The sequence below is a fragment of the Littorina saxatilis genome, linkage group LG11 (genome assembly GCF_037325665.1).
Source record: "Littorina saxatilis isolate snail1 linkage group LG11, US_GU_Lsax_2.0, whole genome shotgun sequence".
NCBI classification, from domain to species: domain Eukaryota; kingdom Metazoa; phylum Mollusca; class Gastropoda; order Littorinimorpha; family Littorinidae; genus Littorina; species Littorina saxatilis.
In genome coordinates this window covers 40,840,186-40,862,840 of record NC_090255.1, presented here as the reverse complement: position 1 = coordinate 40,862,840, position 22,655 = coordinate 40,840,186, and the positions used below count along the sequence as shown (strand labels likewise).

At 40.6% G+C, this 22,655-nt stretch overlaps 1 protein-coding gene across 4 annotated transcripts in view; it reads left to right on the top strand.

Annotated features, from left to right (window-relative positions):
• Nucleotides 1-22,655, top strand: part of LOC138980467 (arf-GAP with SH3 domain, ANK repeat and PH domain-containing protein 1-like) — a 75,562-nt gene that overhangs the window by 22,585 nt on the left and 30,322 nt on the right. For all 4 annotated transcript variants that reach the window (XM_070353342.1, XM_070353340.1, XM_070353339.1 and 1 more), the window contains exons 2-12: nucleotides 750-822; nucleotides 6,410-6,558; nucleotides 7,030-7,154; nucleotides 7,665-7,740; nucleotides 8,774-8,827; nucleotides 11,109-11,194; nucleotides 11,545-11,704; nucleotides 17,358-17,537; nucleotides 18,843-18,890; nucleotides 19,492-19,543; nucleotides 20,622-20,670. In XM_070353342.1, coding sequence (XP_070209443.1) covers nucleotides 750-822; nucleotides 6,410-6,558; nucleotides 7,030-7,154; nucleotides 7,665-7,740; nucleotides 8,774-8,827; nucleotides 11,109-11,194; nucleotides 11,545-11,704; nucleotides 17,358-17,537; nucleotides 18,843-18,890; nucleotides 19,492-19,543; nucleotides 20,622-20,670 — 1,052 coding nt within the window. The remainder of the gene's footprint in view (nucleotides 1-749; nucleotides 823-6,409; nucleotides 6,559-7,029; nucleotides 7,155-7,664; nucleotides 7,741-8,773; nucleotides 8,828-11,108; nucleotides 11,195-11,544; nucleotides 11,705-17,357; nucleotides 17,538-18,842; nucleotides 18,891-19,491; nucleotides 19,544-20,621; nucleotides 20,671-22,655) is intronic.

Genomic DNA, 22,655 nt, shown 5'->3' with positions numbered 1-22,655 from the left:
CTCTCCCTCTCTCTCTCTCTCTCTCTCTCTCTCTCTCTCCCTCTCTCCTCCCCCCTCCCTCCCTACACCATATTTCTATTTCTCTGATGTGATTTGAGCTAGTCATAGACTAGTCATACTCAACCCTTTCAAAATTAGATAGATAAATGAGTGTTGCACTGGCTGCTTTATGGTTTTCAGACACAGCTGTTCAGGTTATGAAATACTCGTTCTATCAGGGCACAGTGTCATGCCTGGCAATGTTTCCATCTGTTTCATGTGCCTATTATTGCTTATGCTTTAGCGGGTCCCTTTGTCTTGAGACGTAATGGGAAGATTGGTAGGGGGCAAGGGGGGGGGGGGGGGGGGCAGCTGTTATTATCAAGGATTGGGGTTCACTGGAGTCTTGCTGTCGTTGTACAGTGGAACCCCCCTTTTAAGACCTCCAGAAATCTAACAAAATCAGGTCTTATAAAGGAGGGAGTCTAAACGTATTTCTTGTTTTTGTTTTCTTTGCTTTATTTTGTACCTTACAGGGCTTCAAACAGTATTGTGAAACTTATGGATTCTAGATGTCTGTTTCAGTAGAAAAGCTGTACAATTTCTGCAATTTTGTCAAAGCTTGGGTAAACAGATAGGAATTTTACTGCGGACTTAAATCATGTCTGATCGAGCCACCAACCCAAGGATATATGATTGACAGCCATGAACATCGAACCCAGAACTTCTCTCTGAAGTAAGAATTGTGTGTTTGTTTGTTTATGTTTCAGACTCTGGATATGGACCGAAGTGGCCTGACTAAGATGAAGAAGTCAGTGAAGGCGCTCTACAACACAGGCAACAGTGAGTCAAAATTGCATGATATACTGTGGGGCCTCTTTCCCCCTGCCAAATATCTGAGAAAACCAGGTCACTGCCTGGGGAGAAGTGTGCCTGAATTGGAAGTTTCTTAAAGTAAAAATATGGAAAACCAGAGTCTTAAAGGCCCTGAGGGAAGGGGGGGGGGGGATGGGGTGTGTATTGGTTTTCATGGATTTTGTTTGTTTGGTTGGTTTTAATTAGAGGGGGGTTCCCCTGCGATGTATTGCACATCTTCTACATTTGTACCAGATATCTGGGTCAATGAATGAATATCTTGGCGCATGTATAAATTTGCGAAAATTATTTCTAGGTATCCCAGGAAAATGTTGAGTGATTGATCTGTGTATAACTGTAAGGGAAAAACTGTCTGTATTCTATTGTAGTTGCTTAAAATAATACTGTGAAACCATTGCAGAATTCCTAACATTTATAATGACTCAGACTCAGGCTGCTAATGCTATTTTTTGCACCATGCAGTGTTTTTTTCTCCTTCTTTTCAAATTAAAGCCTGGTTCCAACATCAGTGTAAAAAAATAAAAAAAATTAAAAAAGGAAATAAAACCTGATGTGAAAAATATGTTAATCTTATAAAAATTGATTTGATAAAAAAAACCATTCATCATGCGAGTTGCCCCAAAGGTAATGTAACAGCTTTGGGCTGCAATTGAACGTGAAATGGAAAAATCCGTTATAGTTATGGCAAGTCAGTTTCCACCAGAAACCTCATGGGTGAGGGGGAGGGGGAGGGAAGGAGGGGGGGGGGGGGTCAAATTGTGTATCAGGCTTGAGAAAGATGCACAGTGGCTTAAAACCCGCAACCAGCTGTGCAATAGATTGATGTTCAATTCCGTTTCTGTCATGAATAACGTTTTACAGGGGGACCTGCTGAGAGCAACTGGGGTGTTTCACAAGCATTACACCTGTCTTTTCAAGTGTAAAAAGGTTCATGTGGAGATGAGGGTGGAGTAAAAATTGTTAGCTCAGAGGGAGGGGGGGGGGGGGGAGACTGGGAATTTTGATTGCTTTCTCATTGATGTGGTGGTGGTTGAGAGAAAGAGAGAGAGACTAGTGTGTCTTGTCTATATCTGTGTTATTATATAGGTGTTTGTATCTAGTCTGTGTCTCATGTGTGTGTGTGTGTCTGTGTGTGTGTGTGTGTGTGTGTGTGTGTGTGTGTGTGTGTGTGTGTGTGACAATGAATTAATGTTTGTGTGCATGCAACTGAAAGCAGTCAAACTTCTAGTGATTCAGTTGTCAGCCCCGAACAAGGTCAAGGATTTCTGACACCTGAATTACAATCTGCAAAGCCTTTTCAAATTTGTTTTCCTCTTATGCAGTCATTTTTGACTCACATGCGAAGCAAAAGTGAGTCTATGTACTCACCCGAGTCGTCCGTCCGTCCGGAAAACTTTAACGTTGGATATTTCTTGGACACTATTCAGTCTATCAGTACCAAATTTGGCAAGATGGTGTATGATGACAAGGCCCCAAAAAACATACATAGCATCTTGACCTTGCTTCAAGGTCAAGGTTGCAGGGGCCATAAATGTTGCCTAAAAACCAGCTATTTTTGAGTCACTTGAGAAAAAGTGACTCTATGTAATCGGTCAGTGTTAGTCTGTCCGGCCGGCCGTCCGGCCGGCCGTCCGGCCGGCCGTCCGTAGACACCACCTTAACGTTGGACTTTTCTCGGAAACTATCAAAGCGATCGGGCTCATATTTTGTTTAGTCGTGACCTCCAATGACCTCTACACTTTAACGATGGTTTCGTTGACCTTTGACCTGTTTCAAGGTCACAGGTCAGCGTCAAAGGAAAAATTAGACATTTTATATCTTTGACAAAGTTCATCGGATGTGATTGAAACTTTGTAGGATTATTCTTTACATCAAAGTATTTACATCTGTAGCCTTTTACGAACGTTATCAGAAAAACAAGGGAGATAACTACCCTTTTCTGTTCGGCAACACACAACTTAACGTTGGGCTTTTCTCGGAAACTATAAAAGTGACCGGGCTCAAATTTTATGTGAACGTGACTCCCAGTGACCTCTACACTTTGACGTCTGCTTTGGTGACCTTTGACCTTTTTCAAGGTCACAGGTATGTCTTGAAGGAAAAAAATTGAAATATCATATCTCTGAAACTATTCATCGGATTTGATTCAAACTTTATAGGATTATTCTTTACATCAAATTATTTACATCTGTATTGTGTTGTGAATAGCAATTTCTTCCTGTCCATCTGATGCCTCATATAATATTCAGAACTGCGAAAGTGACTCGATCGAGCGTTTGCTCTTCTTGTTCATATTTTTCCCATTTTCTCTGAAGTTTTTGAGATTCAATACCTCACCTATATATGATATATAGGGCAAAGTAAGCCCCATCTTTTGATACCAGTTTGGTTTACCTTGCTTCAAGGTCAAGGTCACAGGAGCTCTTCAAAGTTGGATTGTATACATATTTTGAAGTGACCTTGACCCTGAACTATGGAAGATAACTGTTTCAAACTTAAAAATTATGTGGGGCACATGTTATGCTTTTATCATGAGACACATTCGGTCACATATGATCAAGGTCAAGGTCACTTTGACCCTTATGAAATGTGACCAAAATAAGGTAGTGAACCACTAAAAGTGACCATATCTCATGGTAGAAAGAGCCAATAAGCACCATTGTACTTCCTATGTCTTGAATTAACAGCTTTGTGTTGCATGACCTTGGATGACCTTGACCTTGGGTCAAGGTCACATGTATTTTGGTAGGAAAAATGTGTAAAGCATGCGAGTCGTATGGGCTTTGCCCTTCTTGTTTTAGTGGATTTGTTCCTTGTGTTTCCTCATTCTCACTTGTAATTTAAACTTGAAAAGACGTTACACACTTGGACTCTTAGAGGTGGTATTTCAATTACTTTGCTTCCTTCTCCTTTTATATCTATATGACTAAAAGTATTAGATTGAAGTACAACAACAGTTGAATACAGTGGAACCCCCCTTTAAAGACCCCCCAATTTAAGACTCCCTCCCTTTTGAGACCCCATAGAGTCTTAACTGTTCAGAATTTCTATTTACAGTCTTTGCAAATTTACCCTCATTTTAAAGGTCCTTGTCTACATTTTTATACCGAAATCGCCATTTGACCATTAAAATGCAGAGTCTATTATCTACTAATATCAATATACACCCCCTTTATCAGGAAAGACGAAGCCAGTGTACGTAGTACTCATAGTAAAAAAGTATCCTCATTTGGAAAATGCCAAGCGCAAAACTCCTCTCAAATCCCGTCCATTTCGTGCGTTTATAAAAAAAGCGTGGACAGCGCAGCTCCAGTGTCAAACTTGTTTGGGCGTGGCTATAAGCATAGTGACATGAATTTGATTGGTCAGTATTTTTAGGCAAAGCACAATTGTTCTTAGCAAACAGAAAATGAAATATTTTTGTTTTTCTATAACTTTTTTCCCCATGGTTCATTCATCATCTGACATAACTTTTTAGCAAAATCTAACCATAAAGATTATTGAAAAAAAGCAAAAATGTAGACGACCACCTTTAAGACTCCCTTCTTTTTAAGACCTAATTTTCTCAGATAGTTGGAGGTCTTGAATTAAAAGGGGGGTTCCACTGTATTGCTCTAAGACATAATGACATACTGTGGATTACATCTGTCTCTAAGACATAGTGACATACTGTGGATTACATCTGTCTCTAAGACATAGTGACATACTGTGGATTACATCTGTCTCTAAGACATAGTGACATACTGTGGATTACATCTGTCTCTAAGACATAGTGACATACTGTGGATTACATCTGTCTCTAAGACATAATGACATACTGTGGATTACATCTGTCTCTAAGACATAGTGACATACTGTGGATTACATCTGTCTCTAAGACATAATGACAAACTGTGGATTACATCTGTCTCTAAGACATAGTGACATACTGTGGATTACATCTGTCTCTAAGACATAGTGACATTACTGTGGATTACATCTGTCTCTAAGACATAATGACATACTGTGGATTACATCTGTCTCTAAGACATAGTGACATACTGTGGATTACATCTGTCTCTAACTTCTAAGACATAATGACATACTGTGGATTACATCTGTCTCTAAGACATAATGACATACTGTGGATTACATCTGTCTCTAAGACATAATGACATACTGTGGATTACATCTGTCTCTAAGACATAGTGACATACTGTGGATTACATCTGTCTCTAAGACATAATGACATACTGTGGATTACATCTGTCTCTAAGACATATAAGTGACATACTGTGGATTAATTACATCTGTCCACACTGAAAACCCTTGCAAGTTGGTTCAGTGGTCTATACATATTGCCATGTGTGGTATTGTGATCAGTCCAGGAAAAAACACCTACTGCTGGAAGGAATATAATTTGTCATGGGGATAGTTTGAGAGGGGGAAAAGTCAAAGGAAATTTAGCTGCGGCTAGTGTAGTTCTAACATATCAAAACTTTGATGAAATGAATGGAAAAAGGCACGACATGAAGTGTCCTTTGCAGTGGGACGTGGCCTTTTATTAGAGGGCCAAACATTACTCAGGTCCAATGGTATAAATTTATCAACATTTATGTTCAACATACTACCTTGCAAATTCATGAGTTTGTTCACTCACGGATCACCATGTGGGACTGTGTGTAAGAAATCAACATTTGTATAACATAGACATTAATATTCTTCTTCTTCTGCTTCTGCGTTCATGGGCTGAAACTCCCACGTACACTCGTGTTTTTTGCATGAGTGGATATTAATTGTGTATATGATCGTTTTTACGCCGAGTGAGCCATATGCCGCTTTCAGGGGATGACATTAACAATAACTTTCAGCAAAATTACCTGGCAAATTTTCATGATTTTGCAGAGATTTTGAAAGTGGTTTCATAACTTGCTCACTGACCTGTACGCCGTGTTTTGCATGACTCACCTGTACGCTGTGTGTTGCATGACTCACCTGTACGCTGTGTGTTGCATGACTCACCTGTATGCTGTGTGTTGCATGACTCACCTGTATGCTGTGTGTTGCATGACTCACCTGCATTTTGCATGACTCACCTGTACGCTGTGTGTTGCATGACTCACCTGTACGCTGTGTGTTGCATGACTCACCTGTATGCTGTGTGTTGCATGACTCACCTGTACGCTGTGTGTTGCATGACTCACCTGTACGCTGTGTGTTGCATGACTCACCTGTACGCTGTGTGTTGCATGACTCACCTGTACGCTGTGTGTTGCATGACTCACCTGTACGCTGTGTGTTGCATGACTCACCTGTACGCTGTGTGTTGCATGACTCACCTGTACGCTGTGTGTTGCATGACTCACCTGTACGCTGTGTGTTGCATGACTCACCTGTACGCTGTGTGTTGCATGACTCACATGTACGCTGTGTGTTGCATGACTCACATGTACGCTGTGTGTTGCATGACTCACCTGTACGCTGTGTGTTGCATGACTCACCTGTACGCTGCGTGTTGCATGACTCACCTGTACGCTGTGTGTTGCATGACTCACCTGTACGCTGTGTGTTGCAGTGCACGTGACCAACGACGACCTGCTGGCGGAGAACCTGGAGCGGCTGGGGACACTGGCCAAGACCCGGGAACAGGAGATGGAGCTGAGCCAGGCATTCTACAAGTTCTCACACGTCACCAAGGAGCTGGCCTCTCTCATGAAACACCTGGTCAGTGCTTGTAGTTTGTATGTGTGTAGTATCCCCCCTTTTTATTGACAGATACTTATTAATGGTCCCTTAATTGTCACAAGAGCTCAGCCAGGCTTTTTACAATAAGTTCGTCAATTTCAAACTTGTAAAAATCGTAGCAATTAAAGTATCTATTGCCAGTTTTCCAAAGTTATAGAATGCTCAAACATCGGAGAACGCCAATATATATAAGAAATGGAAACATATATGCGTCATAGAAAGGGATCTGAATATGGGAGCTGAAGCGGGCGATAATTATAGGGTGCTCTGGGGGGGGGGGGGGGGGGGTAAAGGGTTTAAGTTATTGTCTTGGTGATGGTTCTCATGCTTATTATCTTAATTTCTTGCCAGATGGACGGGCTGAACAACCGACTGCTGGACGCCCTGGTGAAGGGGGTTCAAGAAACCGTTCTCTTGGTGTTCTCATGATTATTGTCTGTTTGATGTCAGATGGACGGGCTGAACAACCGGCTGCTGTACCCCCTGGACGCCCTGGTGAAGGGAGACCTGAAGGGGGCCAAGGGGGACCTCAAGAAACCGTTCGACAAGGCTTGGAAGGACTACGAGACCAAGTTGTGAGTGAACAGTACCACTACCATGGCTCTGTAGATCAGATAAGATGAGGTCAGATTTATACTCACTACAGTGAGCTATTTATTGAGTGACTAATTCCTCCGAAAACGGCGTATGGCTGCCTAAATGGCAGGGTAAAAAACGGTCATACACGTAAAATTCCACTCGTGCAAAAAACACGAGTGTACGAGGGAGTTTCAGCCCACGAACGCAGAAGAAGAAGAAGAAGAGTGACTAATATTTCTAGTCAAGGACTTTCAGACACAACTTCACACACAAAAGTGAAGAAAAATGGATGGTTAAACTTTATGAATTGACTTCTTTGTGTAACTCTGATGTTGTTATGTTTCAGCTCCAAGATAGAAAACTTCACAAAATGAAGAAAATAGATGGTAAACTTTATATTTGACTCTTTGTCTAAACTCTGTGTTATTTTCATGAAATGAAGAAAAGTTGATGGCTAAACTTTATATTTTGACATTGTGTGTAATTCTGATGTTGTTATGTTTCAGCTCCAAGATAGAGAAGGAGAAGAAGCAGCAGGCAGAGAAGGCAGGCATGGTGCGCACAGAGATCTCTGGCGCGGAGGTACGTACTGTTCTTTGCATTTTGGGGGATTTCTGTTTCTTCTTCTTCTTCTTCTTCTTCTTCTTCTTCTTCTTCTTCTTCTTCTTCTTCTTCTTCTTCTTCTTCTTCTTCTTCTTCTTCTTCTTCTTCTTCTTCTTCTTCTTCTTCTTCTTCTTCTTCTTCTTCTTCTTCTTCTTCTTCTTCTTCTTCTTCTTCTTCTTCTTCTTCGTTCATGGGCTTAAACTCCCACGTTCACTCGTGTTTTTGCATGAGTGGGTTTTTACGTGTATGACCGTTTTTACCCCGCCATTTAGGCAACCAAACGCCGATTTCGGGGGAGGCATGCTGGGTATTTTTGTGTTTCTATAACCCACCGAACTCTGACATGGATTACAGGATATTTCCGTGCCCACTTGGTCTTGTGCTTGCGTGTACACACGAAGGGGGTTAAGTCACTTAGCAGGTCTGCACATAAGTTGACCTGGGAGATCGGAAAAATCTCCACTCTTAACCCACCAGGCGGCAGCGACCGGGATTCGAACTCACTACCTCCCGATTAGGAGGCCGACGTCTTACCACCACGCCACTGCGCCCGGATTTCTGTTTGAAATGGCGGGTAGAGAGCTCAGTCGGTAGCGGCGCTGGCTTCAAAACTAGTTTGTCGCTATCGACAGGGGCTTGGTACTGCCGTTCGGCGAAGGATCTATACTTCCCAGTCATCAGCTTTGTGCAGACTCTCCTCAGTGTTCGAGCACCCCTGTGTGCACGCATGCCCACGATGCAGATCCCAATTTTACAGCGAAAGTCTCAGGGCTTGGAGCTGAGAACACATGCAGGAAATAAGAGGGAAAAAGGGTAGCGCCGTATACTGTATGGCAGCTCGCTTTCCCCAGGTAGAAAGCAGCCCGAATTTCCATGAGGGTAACCTCACAGGACTACATGATAACTTATCCTTAATTATAGCAAAAATCTTCTGTGACTTTTCCCTGTCAGTTCAGTTAAGTATTGTGCTGTAGTAAGATTTAACCACCTCATTTGTTTCCCTTGCTTGCAGATTGCAGATGAAATGGAAAAGGAGAGAAAAATATTCCAGCTTCAGATGTGTGAGGTTTGTACTTTTTATCGTTTCTAATGTAATGATTCATGATGCAGCAAGAAGATGCATACCTGCGAGCAATTGCATGCATGCTTTCATGTGTATGTGTTAGAAGAGGAGTGTGGCAGAGCAGTCAGGTTTAAATCCAGAAATAGACATTAGGGATCAGGTAAAATGGGTCCAGTTAAGTTTTAAAGTAACGCTGAACCCCGGGGGCCTTTCGATCCAGACATCCTAAAATCTGATAAAATCAGGTCTTAAAAAAGAAGTGAGTCTTAAAATGGTGGTACATTTCTGGGGTTATGAAAAGAAAGTCTGAAGAACAAGGTCGTATATATATATATGGGGTTCCACTGCATTTACAAAATTGCTATTTTACTTATTACATGTATTATCTCTCTTCATGACCCTTATGATAGTGTCAGCTAGAGCTTCGCTCCGTCTTGCATGAGTGTTATGATTGTTAAAGTCGTTCTTCCTTTAAACTGGGTTATATCAGCTGAAGAGACGATGAAAATAACAACCAACCATTCTTTAACACTTTCGCGACGGGAGGTGACTAAATTAGTAATAGCGCTGACACGCCCACGGACGGGAAGTGACTATTTGAGTATTAGACATACAAGGTACACGAGTCGTGATTGCTTCCCGGTTTTTGAAGCTTGCAGTAAATTGAGTTGTTTCCCTTGATACACTTGGTGTGCCCTTCCGCCATGTGCAAATTAGCCTGATTTGTGTGGTTTTTTCGAGAAAAAAAAAATGAATCAAAGGCGAGCCTTGTCACGGGAGGAGATTCTCCGGATGTTGGATCTTGAGGATCCTGTAGATCATGATTCCGACGTGTTGTTTTCGCCTCAAGAAAGCGATAATAGCAGTGATATTGAGGAAGAAACAGTCCTGTTGTTGCTAGTATGAGTCGGCAAATCTACACATGGTAGGGTGGTACTGCATGGATCTGTAGGTGTAGGTGCAAGGGGGGCGTGGCAGCACTGATAACAATGGATGGCTGGAGCCTCCTAATCCTTTTGGAAATGTTCATAGGTATACAGTTGGGAGTTTGTCGTGAAAATGTGACTTATATTCAATATGGATTACCTAGACATCATTTGGTGAGTGTCACAGTTTTGTTTCATTTGAGTCAGGATGCTGTGAGTGAATGCGGGATTTGCTTGTTTTTTTCTCTGTACTGTCTCCTTATTTCTGTGTAGAATGTTAACAATATTTCAGCTAATTCATAGGTTTTACACCTTGTTTGGTTATAACATTATTTATAATACTTTCTGTTAAAAAATAACTTTTAAAAAAGCAGTGGAAAAGAAAACACACACAAAAAAACGTTAAAAAACACAAATTATCCCCCTTTCACCCCCCCCCCCCCCCCCCCCTTTGCTAAAACAAATCGCGTGACAAACTTATAAATAGCAACAAAAAAAACAAAAAAAAGAAAGAAAAAGAAAAGAAAAAGAAAAAAAGAAAAAAAAAAACAAGAAAAAAAAGAAAGAAAAAAAAAAACTTATAAATAGCACGACTGAACTGGGCATCCATTTTTTAATTAGTACACAAATCTGAAAGCTGATTCTTCCTTTTGCGGGAAGAATGCGTTGGGAAGATCCTTGCGAATTTCGGAGTAGACATTGCTGGTTGATAGTTGATATTGAGTTACGTTGAATCGACACTGTGTTTACAACGGATAAGGCAGTTTCACTGTGGTCATTGACAACGACCAACCAGAGAAGTTTCTCAAAGGTTAGAGGTTGTTCTCATGAATATTCATATTACTGTCTGAAAAAGTTGATGCGCGATCCGGCCGTTGTACGGAAATAACAGACTGTTCATGTCTATTTTTAACGTTCACAGAAAACGGGAATTCCCGCTCAACCATTCGATGCGTGACTGCCAAGCTTATTCGGGGAATCGTGGTTGTTGCAAGGACTTGAAAACATAGATTGTTCAGCAATTTCTCACACTTGCAGCACTCACCCATGTACACATACTTTGAAAATCATCACTTTATTGCAAAATAAAGGATGAAATTGACAAAATAAACAACACACAGTGATTCTATGATGTTCAAAGTACCTGAAAAAAACCAAAACCCAAAACACGTTTTTGAACAAATGTTTGCTAAAATTCCGTGCCACCTCTGCCCTTAATTCAAGCTTGCTAGACAGATTTCTTTACAGTTACTGTTTTTTGGGAAGTTTCTTGGTGGCAAGCTTGGGCAGGCAGGACGTTAACGCCGTGGCAGTGCTAGTCACAATAGTGTTAACCTGTGAGTGTTTTCCTCCAACAGTATCTGATCAAGGTGAACGAGATTCGAACCAAGAAGGGCTCCGACCTCCTCAACAACCTGGCCGAGTACTACCAGGCACAGGCAAAGTGAGTTATCTGTCCTTGTTGAGTATCAACATTTTCATGAGCATGTTCATCATGCTTGCTTAGTAAGTTTGTTTACTTTAGAGTAGACTGTTTATTACCATGGATATTTCTGATTTCTGTGTTCGTGTCTATGTGTTGGTTAACATTTTCATGTTGTTGCTCTGTTTGTGTTTGTTTTCTTCAGTATCACAGCTAAGCCACAAGCTAGGCATCAAGTTAATTCAGATTTGGATAGAATGGAGCTGATTTCTTAGATGTTTGGAGGCTTTGAAAAGGAAGGGAGTGGGGGCACTATACATGTATCACAATTCTTGCTCACCTAATTGGCTTCTTTTCCTTATTCCCCTCAGTTTCTTCCAAGACGGGTTGAAGACGCTGAACCATTTCCAAGGCTTCGTGGAGGGCTTGCTGTCTCAGCTGGTCAAGAGCAAACAGCGCCAGGAACACGAGCGCAAACAGCTCCTGGAGCTGAGAGACGCTCTCAAGGGCTCCATGACCTCATACAAAGAGGTACGTCTTTAGAAAAGAGCAGGCTAAGCCCTTGAATGATTGAAGAATAAGGACAAAAAAATCATTAATGAATTATGACGATCAGAACAAATAGATAAACAAAATCATAACATACAAAGCTGTACGTCTTTAGAAAAGAGCAGGCTTAACCCTTGACTTCCGGAAGAATTTAGTTAAAAAATCAATAAAAAATCATAACATACAAATCTGACAATACACGAATTCCACAAATAACTCCCGGTGAGAACACAAGTCTAAAGTTGGACCAGCCCACATGTTTCCCACTGACCCCTTGCTAGTGATTTGTCCCATCAAGACTGACCCCTTGCTAGTGATTTGTCCCATCAAGACTGACCCCTTGCTAGTGATTTGTCCCATCAAGACTGACCCCTTGCTAGTGATTTGTCCCATCAAGACTGACCCCTTGCTAGTGATTTGTCCCATGTTTGTTTGTCAGAGGTTTTGCAAGACAGACCCCTTGCTAGGGATTTGTCCCATGTTTGTTTGTCAGAGGTTTTGCAAGACAGACCCCTTGCTAGGGATTTGTCCCATGTTTGTTTGTCAGAGGTTTTGCAAGACAGACCCCTTGCTAGGGATTTGTCCCATGTTTGTTTGTCAGAGGTTTTGCAAGACAGACCCCTTGCTAGGGATTTGTCCCATGTTTGTTTGTCAGAGGTTTTGCAAGACAGACCCCTTGCTAGGGATTTGTCCCATGTTTGTTTGTCAGAGGTTTTGCAAGACAGACCCCTTGCTAGGGATTTGTCCCATGTTTGTTTGTCAGAGGTTTTGCAAGACAGACCCCTTGCTAGTGATTTGTCCCATGTTTGTTTGTCAGAGGTTTTGCAAGAAAAGGTCACTCTTTTACAACACCTATAAACCCGTAGGAATTATTTCCAAAAATCATCTATTAGGCAAAACAAAAAAAAATAGTCTGTCTACGGTAACATAGGCCAAAAAAAATAGGGTCGGTAGGTCGGGATTTTTGAGTCACTTGAGAAAAAGTGACTCTATGTAATCGGTCAGTGTTAGTCTGTCCGGCCGGCCGGCCGGCCGTCCGGCCGGCCGTCTGGCCGGCCGTCCGTAGACACCACCTTAACGTTGGACTTTTCTCGGAAACTATCAAAGCGATCGGGCTCATATTTTGTTTAGTCGTGACCTCCAATGACCTCTACACTTTAACGATGGTTTCGTTGACCTTTGACCTTTTTCAAGGTCACAGGTCAGCGTCAAAGGAAAAATTAGACATTTTATATCTTTGACAAAGTTCATCGGATGTGATTGAAACTTTGTAGGATTATTCTTTACATCAAAGTATTTACATCTGTAGCCTTTTACGAACGTTATCAGAAAAACAAGGGAGATAACTAGCCTTTTCTGTTCGGCAACACACAACTTAACGTTGGGCTTTTCTCGGAAACTATAAAAGTGACCGGGCTCAAATTTTATGTGAACGTGACTCATTGTGTTGTGAATAGCAATTTCTTCCTGTCCATCTGATGCCTCATATAATATTCAGAACTGCGAAAGTGACTCGATCGAGCGTTTGCTCTTCTTGTTCTTGTTTGTATCACTTTTTACTCAAACTTAAACAGTATATAATTTTTGCAAAAGAGATGTAATGGTTTATATGAATGGGATATGTCCTCTGTTCAGAAAACGTTACCTTTTTCGGATAGTGAGGTGCAAGAGAGAATATCTATGTGTGGTTATCACAGTATGCTTGTCTGTCTGTCGGTCTGTCTGTCTGTCTGTCTGTCTGTCTGTCTGTCTGTCTGTCGGTCTGTTGGTCGGTCAGTCGGTCGGTCTGTCGGTCTCTGTCTGTCTGTCTGTCTGTCTGTCTGTCTGTCTGTCTCTCTCTCTCTGTCTCTCTCTGTCTGTCTGTCTCTCTGTCTGTCTGTCTGTCTTGGGGACTGTCTCTGTCTAACTTTGCCATAACATGCAAACATTTATGTGTGTTTTGTGTTAGAACAGTTAAGGGAGCCCCACTTTTACGAATGCCCCAAATCTGTGAAAGCACTGGTCAAAAAATGAAGGAAGCTTACAAAATGTTATGGACAGAAAATTGAGAAAGCAGGAAGGAAGTTGGTGGGGAGGGGGGAGAGGGGGTAGGAGGGGAAGGGAAGGGAAGGGGGAGTCTTAAAGGGGAGTTTCACTGTATAAGTGTATTACTCCCCCCCAAAAAAACATTGTACTTTATTTTTCCCTTGAAAGAAAAGATAATGTCTATAAATAACAATGTTATTGCCTATTGTCATAGCATGCTTGCCATAGGCTTTCCGGAGGAGGATGGGTATTGGCATTTTATATCTCCCTGTTGTGTGACGTGATCAATGTCTTGCTGTGATTTTTTCTCTGTGTTTGTGTCTCTTTCCGCGAGGGCTTTTATTTTCGTCTTGGTGTGACGCTGAAATGGTTCAAACACATGTTTTTAAAACTCTGGGTTTTTTTTACGGGCTATGGAAATTGTGGGGCCTTTGAAAAGCTGAGGCAAGCATGTGGCCATCGAATGGTAGAAGCATTAGCAATCATAGTGGATAGTGGCAGTGAATTGAGCTCTTAGATACATGTAGCTCAATTAAAGTACCCAGGTACTGGGTTTAAAACCAGTTTGTCACTTATCAGCTTGGGTTTGAATTTCTGGTTCGCCGAGGGATTTTTTTCCCTGAGTCAACTTGCAGACTCTCCTCGGTGTCTGGACACCCCATGTACGTGCACAGCAAAAGTGTCAGGGCTTTCAAAAATGAACACCCGTATGCAGGAAAAAGAAAAAGAATGTGGTGCCGTACTGTAGGGCAGCTTGCTATGATCCGCAGTGAGAAGGCAACCTGTAAGTAAACCATGAAGGTAACCTCACAACACGATATGATTCCTTGCCTTACCTAATACACCTGAGGAGCATGTTTTTGAAGGAATTGGATTCTTATCTTGCAAATAGTGTGCCATGCCATATTGCACATCAGAGCTGATTATTCAGTGTGATGCCTGAGGATTGCATGCCTCCACTGACCAAAGGCTGCATTATGTTTGCCTGAGCTTTTTGAAAGGGGGGCAACTAGCTCTTCCACAGCCCAGAGTTATTTCCAAACATGGTCTATTTGGGGGATTTTTTTATTTGTGTTTTGTTGTGGTACAGTAATCCTAAGTTGCTGCTGTCTCAGATTTTTATTTGTATTTTTGTTTTCCCCCCAAATTAAATGGTGTTTTATTTTCCCCTCCCTAATGTCTTCCCCAATTATTTGTACTTATTTGGGCTTATCTTTGGTTTCATGTGTGTGTGTCTTTTTCAATTTAGGTGGGTTTGTCTTCATTTTGTAAATGTGTGGTGGTATTGTGAGCTAGCTATTATTTATGATTTTTGTTTGAGCCTCAATTTTAGTAAGGGCCCCACACATGCATCGGTCTATGAAGTTTTCCCAGAGATATTCTCATTTCAACAGCAACAAGAACAACAACAAGAACATTGTGACAGCAAGATGAACAATTCTACACAGGAACTTTCATCACAAACTGTAATTTATATCTAGAATGACACTTGCAGACCAGGGAACCCATACGATTTTGCCGTATTGTGTACACTTGATTGTGTAAAATACGATCAGTACGGTCGGTGGAAAACAATATGACGAGAACAATTCTTTGTTTCTGTCTCTTTTCATGATTAACCCCTTCACTGCCCACCCCGTATGTAATACGTGGTCATTTTCAGTTTGTCCTACGCCCATAATCATACGTGGGATTTGTGTCAACATTTCAGGACATTTCTGAAAACTAAATGTGAGGTAACCACTGTCCAACAACTTGTAGGGGTTCTAAACACAGTTCTTTCCCATAGACCGTTCGGATAAGTTGCTAAAGTTTCTACCACGTGTTGAAAATGCTGTTATACTGTGGCAGTGAAGGGGTTAAAATAACTTTATAACTCATTTGATCAATGATTATGACTTTTGTCATTATACATTGAAAGAAGCATTTATTTTTAAAGGTATTGGAAAACTTAATTAAAGGTTAAACGGATGCGCCCGAACCAATTGTAAATTCAATCATTGATGTTGAAATGTTGTGTGGAGTACACTTATTTTTCCGAAAATACACATAAGTTTGTTTGAGAATACTCCAAATGAAAAACAGGGGTTCCCAGGTCTGCACATGTACTCTCTTTTTTTTCTTCAGCTGGCCCAAATGTTAACTTTATCCAATTTTCTACGAGTCAATAATGGATGTTGATACGTACTTATATTAGGTTATGCATGCCACAGTGTGGAGTTTTGGTCCCTTTTTATTTGAGTTTTTGCATGTGTAAAACACTTTAAGGGTAAAAAGAATAATGAGCATTTTGTTTGTTTTTTTCGTATGAAATGTACAGTTTTTGTGATGTTTTGTTCTTATAAGATTAAACTCTCCTTAAATAAATTCTTTAAAGAAGTGCACAAGTTTACTGTTTAAAATGATTCTGACAGCTGGAATTCTGGTTGCTCTGCATGACAATTGGTAAAAAATTTTTTTTTTAAATAACATGATGGAACAGTGATTTTATTGTGCCTATAATGACTCAAGTGAACAGGGTCAGATGATAATTGTAATTTATAACAAATGATTACACTGAAAAATATTCTGTGTTGTTGGTTTTTCTTCATAGGCATACACAGCTCTTGGGTATAAAACTGTATCACAGTATTTATCATGTGTGAATGTTTATAAAGATGTTTTTTTGTGACTGTAATAGAATTACAGTACCGTATTTTACGGGTTACAAGGCGCTACAGCGGGTAATCCAGTCACCCATTGGGCGCAGGGGGCCGATAGGGCGCACCAAAATTAAAAAAGTATACCGGTAACAAACGGTCGAAGAATGAAAATAAGCCGCACATCATAGGAAGAATACAGAGTGGAAATATGTGTGCTCTGTGTGTGCCGCGAGATCAAAGGCAGGTCCATTGTGATAGCTGGGTTGCCTTGTTTAGACACTGACCTTCTTCCCAGGGGTCAATGACCCAGTTTTTGCTATGAGAGGTGCTTCCCCTGTCATAGATCTGAGAGAGGAAACACTTCCTGCACCAGGGTCAGTGACCTAACCTATGGGGCTGTCTCTTTGATGTCTTGAGAGGAAACTTGGCCAGGGTAGTACCTAGTAGCTGAAACATGCATTATCACAAGTTGTTTGACTGGTACTCAGGCGGCCTCTTTGATTTTTTTCGTATTTCATACACCTTCATTATACAAGATGCAGGGGTCAAACTCGAGGAAAAAAGTTGCGCCTTATGACCCGGAAAGTATGGTAATTACAATCAAATTTGTCCTTGTTGGCTCTTTGTTTGTTTTGTTTTTGTCATTGTTCGTTACTATAGCTTCTGTGGGTGTATATGTGTGTGTGGGAGGGGGGGGGTTGAGTACGTGTGGGTGAGTTTGTGTGTGTGTGTATGTGAATACAAATACAAATACACTTTATTGTCATAAAACATATTGTTTATAATTAAAACACTCGAAGAAAAAGAACAAAATGAAATCATTGCTTCTTTTTTTAAGAAACAATTGTATACAAATTCCCCGAATTTTGTTTGTAGAGTGTCTGTCTATACTTGCGTGTGCGTGTGTGCAGGCATGCGTGCCAATATTTGTTGTACAAATTGTATAACACCATCCTATCATTCCCCAGCCGACGCACAGCAACAGCAGTCCAGCAGGCTACAGTCTCCACCAGCTGCAGGGTAACAAGGCGCACGGCAATGAGAAGAAAGGATTCCTACTCAAAAAGAGCGAGAGTCGCATGCGACGGACCTGGCAACGACGGAAGTGCATCATAAAGGATGGCTCCATGTACATATACCACCAAGACGTGAGTGACAACTTCTGTTTCTGGTGGATGGTACGGTTAGATTGCTGAGGATGTTGCCTGTGGTGAAACAACTGGTTTAAAATGTAGATATGATAGCGAGCATATCATTCAGGCATGGGAATTGTCCGTGAAAGCCACGGATTTCCGCTAAAAGTTAATATGTAAGCGCCTAGGGCTATATCTAGATTAGGCGCATAAAAATGATCACAATAATAATAATAATAAAAGGAAATTACGTTTCAGCGAAAATAAAAAATTGTCCGCTGCAAAAAAAAAGGGTAAATTATATTATATATATACTATTGTCTCTCTATCCATTATATGTATACTATTGTCTCTCTATCCATTATATGTATACTATTGTCTCTCTATCCATTATATGTATACTATTGTCTCTCTATCTATTATATGTATACTATTGTCTCTCTATCCATTATATGTATACTATTGTCTCTCTATCCATTATATGTATACTATTGTCTCTCTATCCATTATTTGCTTACACAAGAACTATCAAAATATTGGTCTAAAATGCTAAAATTCGTTTTCCTTCTGGGGGGCTTTGCGCCCCTGGTCCCCCCAACGTGGCTCTGCCCCTGTACCCGCCGGGGCCTGGGCGGCCCCTGGACCTCGGCCAATTTTCAGAAGTTTTTTAATCTATTTTGGAATTCCCATGCCTGATCATTAAGGAGGGCTGATCAATGTATATCACTCAGACATGAGTAATATTTTGTTGGTGATGAAAGGTGTTGCTAAATACTGAAGATAATGGTCTTTCGTAGAAATTAAGATTGTACGTAGAAACAACAGTGAGGAGAATGAGTGTATATGATGTGTATGTGTCGACTATTTGAGTTTAACATCCTCTCTGGCTAGTTAATTGGCCAATATTGGGACAGGTACTGGTAATGCGATGAGGACCTGGTGTGATATGTTGACTCAAACAGCCCACTGCAGCTGTCTTCTTTGACAAGCCAGCACAAGGCTTAATGTATGATCATGATGATGCATGCATATGTGTGTTCATATTTTCCAAGCCTGAGACTTTCGCTGTGACCTTGGGATCTTCATCTGCTCATGTGTACACAGGGGTATTGGGACACACTGACGAGAGTCTGCACAAAGTTGCACAATAAGTCAGAGAGCGAAAGAAAGTCTGGGTGCTCATGTGGATGTTTGTTCTCACGCAGGCATGTGCAACAAGGTGCTTGTTTGTTAGGTGGCTTATGTATTTCATTATGATTTAATTAAAGTTTACAAACTGACTGACAGAGCAAATAACTAGATGTCATTGTTTGTTTGCAGGAAAGCAAAGACCCGGTGAAACTCAACCTCCTAACATGTCAAGTGAAGGTGAGGACGTTAAACCCTTGACTGCTGGAACATTTTAAATTAATAAAAGATAAGTTAGAAAGCCATAACATGCAAGTTATAACATTCATACCAAATCTGAGAAAATAGTCTCCAGGGGAGCCGATCATCTTGCTCCACTTCAAAGGGTAATATTATAGCAGTTGTTTCCCTTGTCAGAGTATTGATATTTTTCATCAGCTGAAAAAACTGCCACATTGTTGTTGTGGCAATGAAGGGGTTAATTCTAGGAACCCACATAATTTTGCCGTGTTTCTTGTATAGAATATAGTCAATGTTTGTAAAGATTTTAGTCAAGCAGTATGTAAGAAATGTTAAGTCCTTTGTACTGGAAACTTGCATTCTCCCAGTAAGGTCATATATTGTACTATGTTTCAAGCCCCTGGAGCAATTTTTTGATTAGTGCTTTTGTGAACAAGAAACAATTAACAAGTGGCTCTATCCCATCTCCCCCCTTTCCCCTATCCCATCTCCCCCCTTTCCCCGTCGCGATATAACCTTGAATGGTTGAAAATGACGTTAAACACCAAATAAAGAAAGAAAGAACGTCTTTATTTTGCTGACTGGTGTCTTTCTTTTTCAGCTGGTGCACGATGACCCTGGAAAGAAGTGTTTTGACCTTGTGTCTTCATCAAGTACGTACACTCAACATTGTTATTAAATTTTGTATCAAACTTCAATAGACGATGTTTTGAAATAACAGTCGGATTTGTGTGGCTTGTGAAAGAGTCAGAATAGAAAGTTGCTTTGACTAGGACAAATATATTCACATGTGCTCCTGTCCACCTGTTTCTGACACACCCCTCGCTATAAGTGATTGGCCCCTCCAATGTTTGTCCTAGTAAAAGCAAGGATATTCACCCTTTCACAACACATACAAACCCGAGAGAGTTATTGGACAAAGAAAAAAGATACTGTATTGCAGGTAAAAAAATAAAATAAAATAAGATATATAATATTGAATGCTCGACACATAATACCAATGGTGCTGGAGTATTATTTATTTTGGAAAATTTATGTTTCAGACTTTTAGGGATCTAAAACTGTTAAGAAGGTGGTTAGCGAGGACTGGGTGGCCGAGTGGTAACGCACTTGCGCTCGGAAGCGAGAGGTTGCGAGTTGGACCCTGGGTCAGGGCGTTAGCAGTTTTCTCCCCCCTTTCCTAACCTAGGTGGTGGGTTCAAGTGCTAGTCTTTCGGATGAGACGAAAAACCGAGGTCCCTTCGTGTACACTACATTGGGGTGTGCACGTTAAAGATCCCACGATTGACAAAAGGGTCTTTCCTGGCAAAAATTGTATAGGCATAGATAAAAAATGTCCACCAAAATACCCGTGTGACTTGGAATAATAGGCCGTGAAAAGTAGGATATGCGCCGAAATGGCTGCGATCTGCTGGTCGATGTGAATGCGTGATGTATTGTGTAAAAAATTCCATCTCACACGGCATAAATAGATCCCTGCGCCTTGAGTCCGAGTCTGGAGATACGCGCACGATATAAGACTTCATATAACATAACAAATAGAATATTTGCAAGGGACATCACTGCAGAGCGCCTAGAACTGTACCCACGGAATATGCGCGATATAAGACTCATTGATTGAGATGTCGAGTGAGATTGCAAATCTGAGTACACGCATGAATGAGCTATCATCAGAACAGCTATTGTTTACCACTGAAAAATATTTAACTTAAATTCTTTTGCATTGTGCAGATAACCGCACATATCATTTTCAAGGTGAAGATGTGAGAGATATGGAAGAGTAAGTAGCGTTTCCCTCTCTATTGATCAACTTGCCTGTCTAAATGTATGTCTTCATGTTTATCGTCTTTTGCAGGACATGGGGATGGGGAGTAGCGGGGTGGACGAGAGATGTGTTCAATACACACACTGAGTGTTTTAAGGCCAAAAAAAATAATAGCTCTGTTCACGGTAACCCGACCGACCCTATTTTTTTCGCGCGACCCTAGACTTTTTTTTGGCATTTGGAAAAAAAATAAAAAAAATCTGGGTTTTTTTGCAAAATAACGTAAAAATATGGTTTTTTGGGAGAAAAAAAAAGAAAAAAAAATCCCGACCTACCGACCCTATTTTTTGGGCCTATGTTACCGTAAACAGACCTATTTTTTTGTTTGCCTAATATTTAAATATTAAATATAAAAATATTGAGGATGAAAGTCGCTTGTTATTATCTCAGGTGCCAGAAGATTGTTTTTGCATAACTCTCACTCTAAAAAAAATGTACACTTGTCGTATGCATTCAGGTGCAGTTAATACAGTAGATAAGTTTTGTGTGTGTCACAGTGTGTGTGTGTCTCTGTCTCTGTCTTTGTCTCTGTCACTGTGTGTGTCTGTGTGTGTGTGTGAGATTCAGGCACTGTGAGACATGATTTGCTAGTCTGTAGGCATAGGTCACTCATCCCCATTCCCATAAAGTATTGATAAAGGAATATTGAAATGGTGTGAACCACTACTTTTTACATTTAGTCAAGTTTTGACTAAATGTTTTAATATAGAGGGGGAATCGAAACGAGGGTCGTGGTGTATGTGTGTGTGTGTGTGTAGAGCGATTCAGAGTAAACTACTGGACCGATCTTTATGAAATTTTACATGAGATTTCCTGGGCATGATATCCCCAGACATTTTCTTCATTTTTTCGATAAATGTCTTTAATGACGTCATATCCGGCTTTTTGTAAAAGTTGAGGCGGCACTGTCACACCCTCATTTTTTAATAAAATTGATTGAAATTTTGGCCAAGCAATCTTCGACGAAGGCCGGACTTTGGTATTGCATTTCAGCTTAGAGGCTTAAAAATTAATTGATAATTTGGGTCATTATAAATCTGAAAATTGTAATGCAAATTATTTTTTTATAAGACGATCTAAAAAAATGTCATCTTATTTGTCATTATTTGCTGATTCCAAAAACATATAAATATGTTATATTCGGATTAAAAACAAGCTTTGAAAATTAAAAATATAAAAATTATGATTAAAATTAAATTTCCGAAATCGATTTAAAAACAATTTCACCTTATTCCTTGTTGGTACCTGATTCCAAAAACATTACCAGCTATTGTGTTTTCAGCGTAGCAATAGGGCCCGATATTTAGACGAGACAAGTATAATGCCGACGAGTCGAAGACGAGTCGCATTATACTTGTTCGAGTCTAAATATCGGACCCTATTGCTACGATGAAAACACAATAGCGTTTATATAGCTATTCTGACATTAAATTCTGTGTTAAAATCATGTTTTTGTCAGCAACAAGTACCAGAATGGTCCATGTCGCTGATTGCAGACGACGGTTCCCTTTCCGCATAAAGCCACGGAAATAACCGAACATTGAAAAATCCACGGACATGTATTATACGGAGAAAACTCGAGATAACCGGATGTTTAGCATTACGTCAATATGCTAGAAATCATATGACGTCATGACGTATCATGCTAGCCTACGTATATTGTATGTTCGAAAGTCTGACTTCTGTTGGGAATTCGCGTGGTGAAGACTGCGGTAAATCTGTAGATGATAAGAAAACAAGGATTGTCTCAGAAGAAACGACTAAATGTTTCAGACCGGTAACTTCATTTCAACATTGCACTATACAATGGACGTTCTATATGACAGGAGAGTTTGCTGATTTTGTGTTAAACATTGGAGAGATTGTCTGCTAGAATCAGAGATAGGTCGCTTCAGATTGCAGCTTCTGGAAATTTGCAAGGTTTGTTGCCTGTTAAAGAA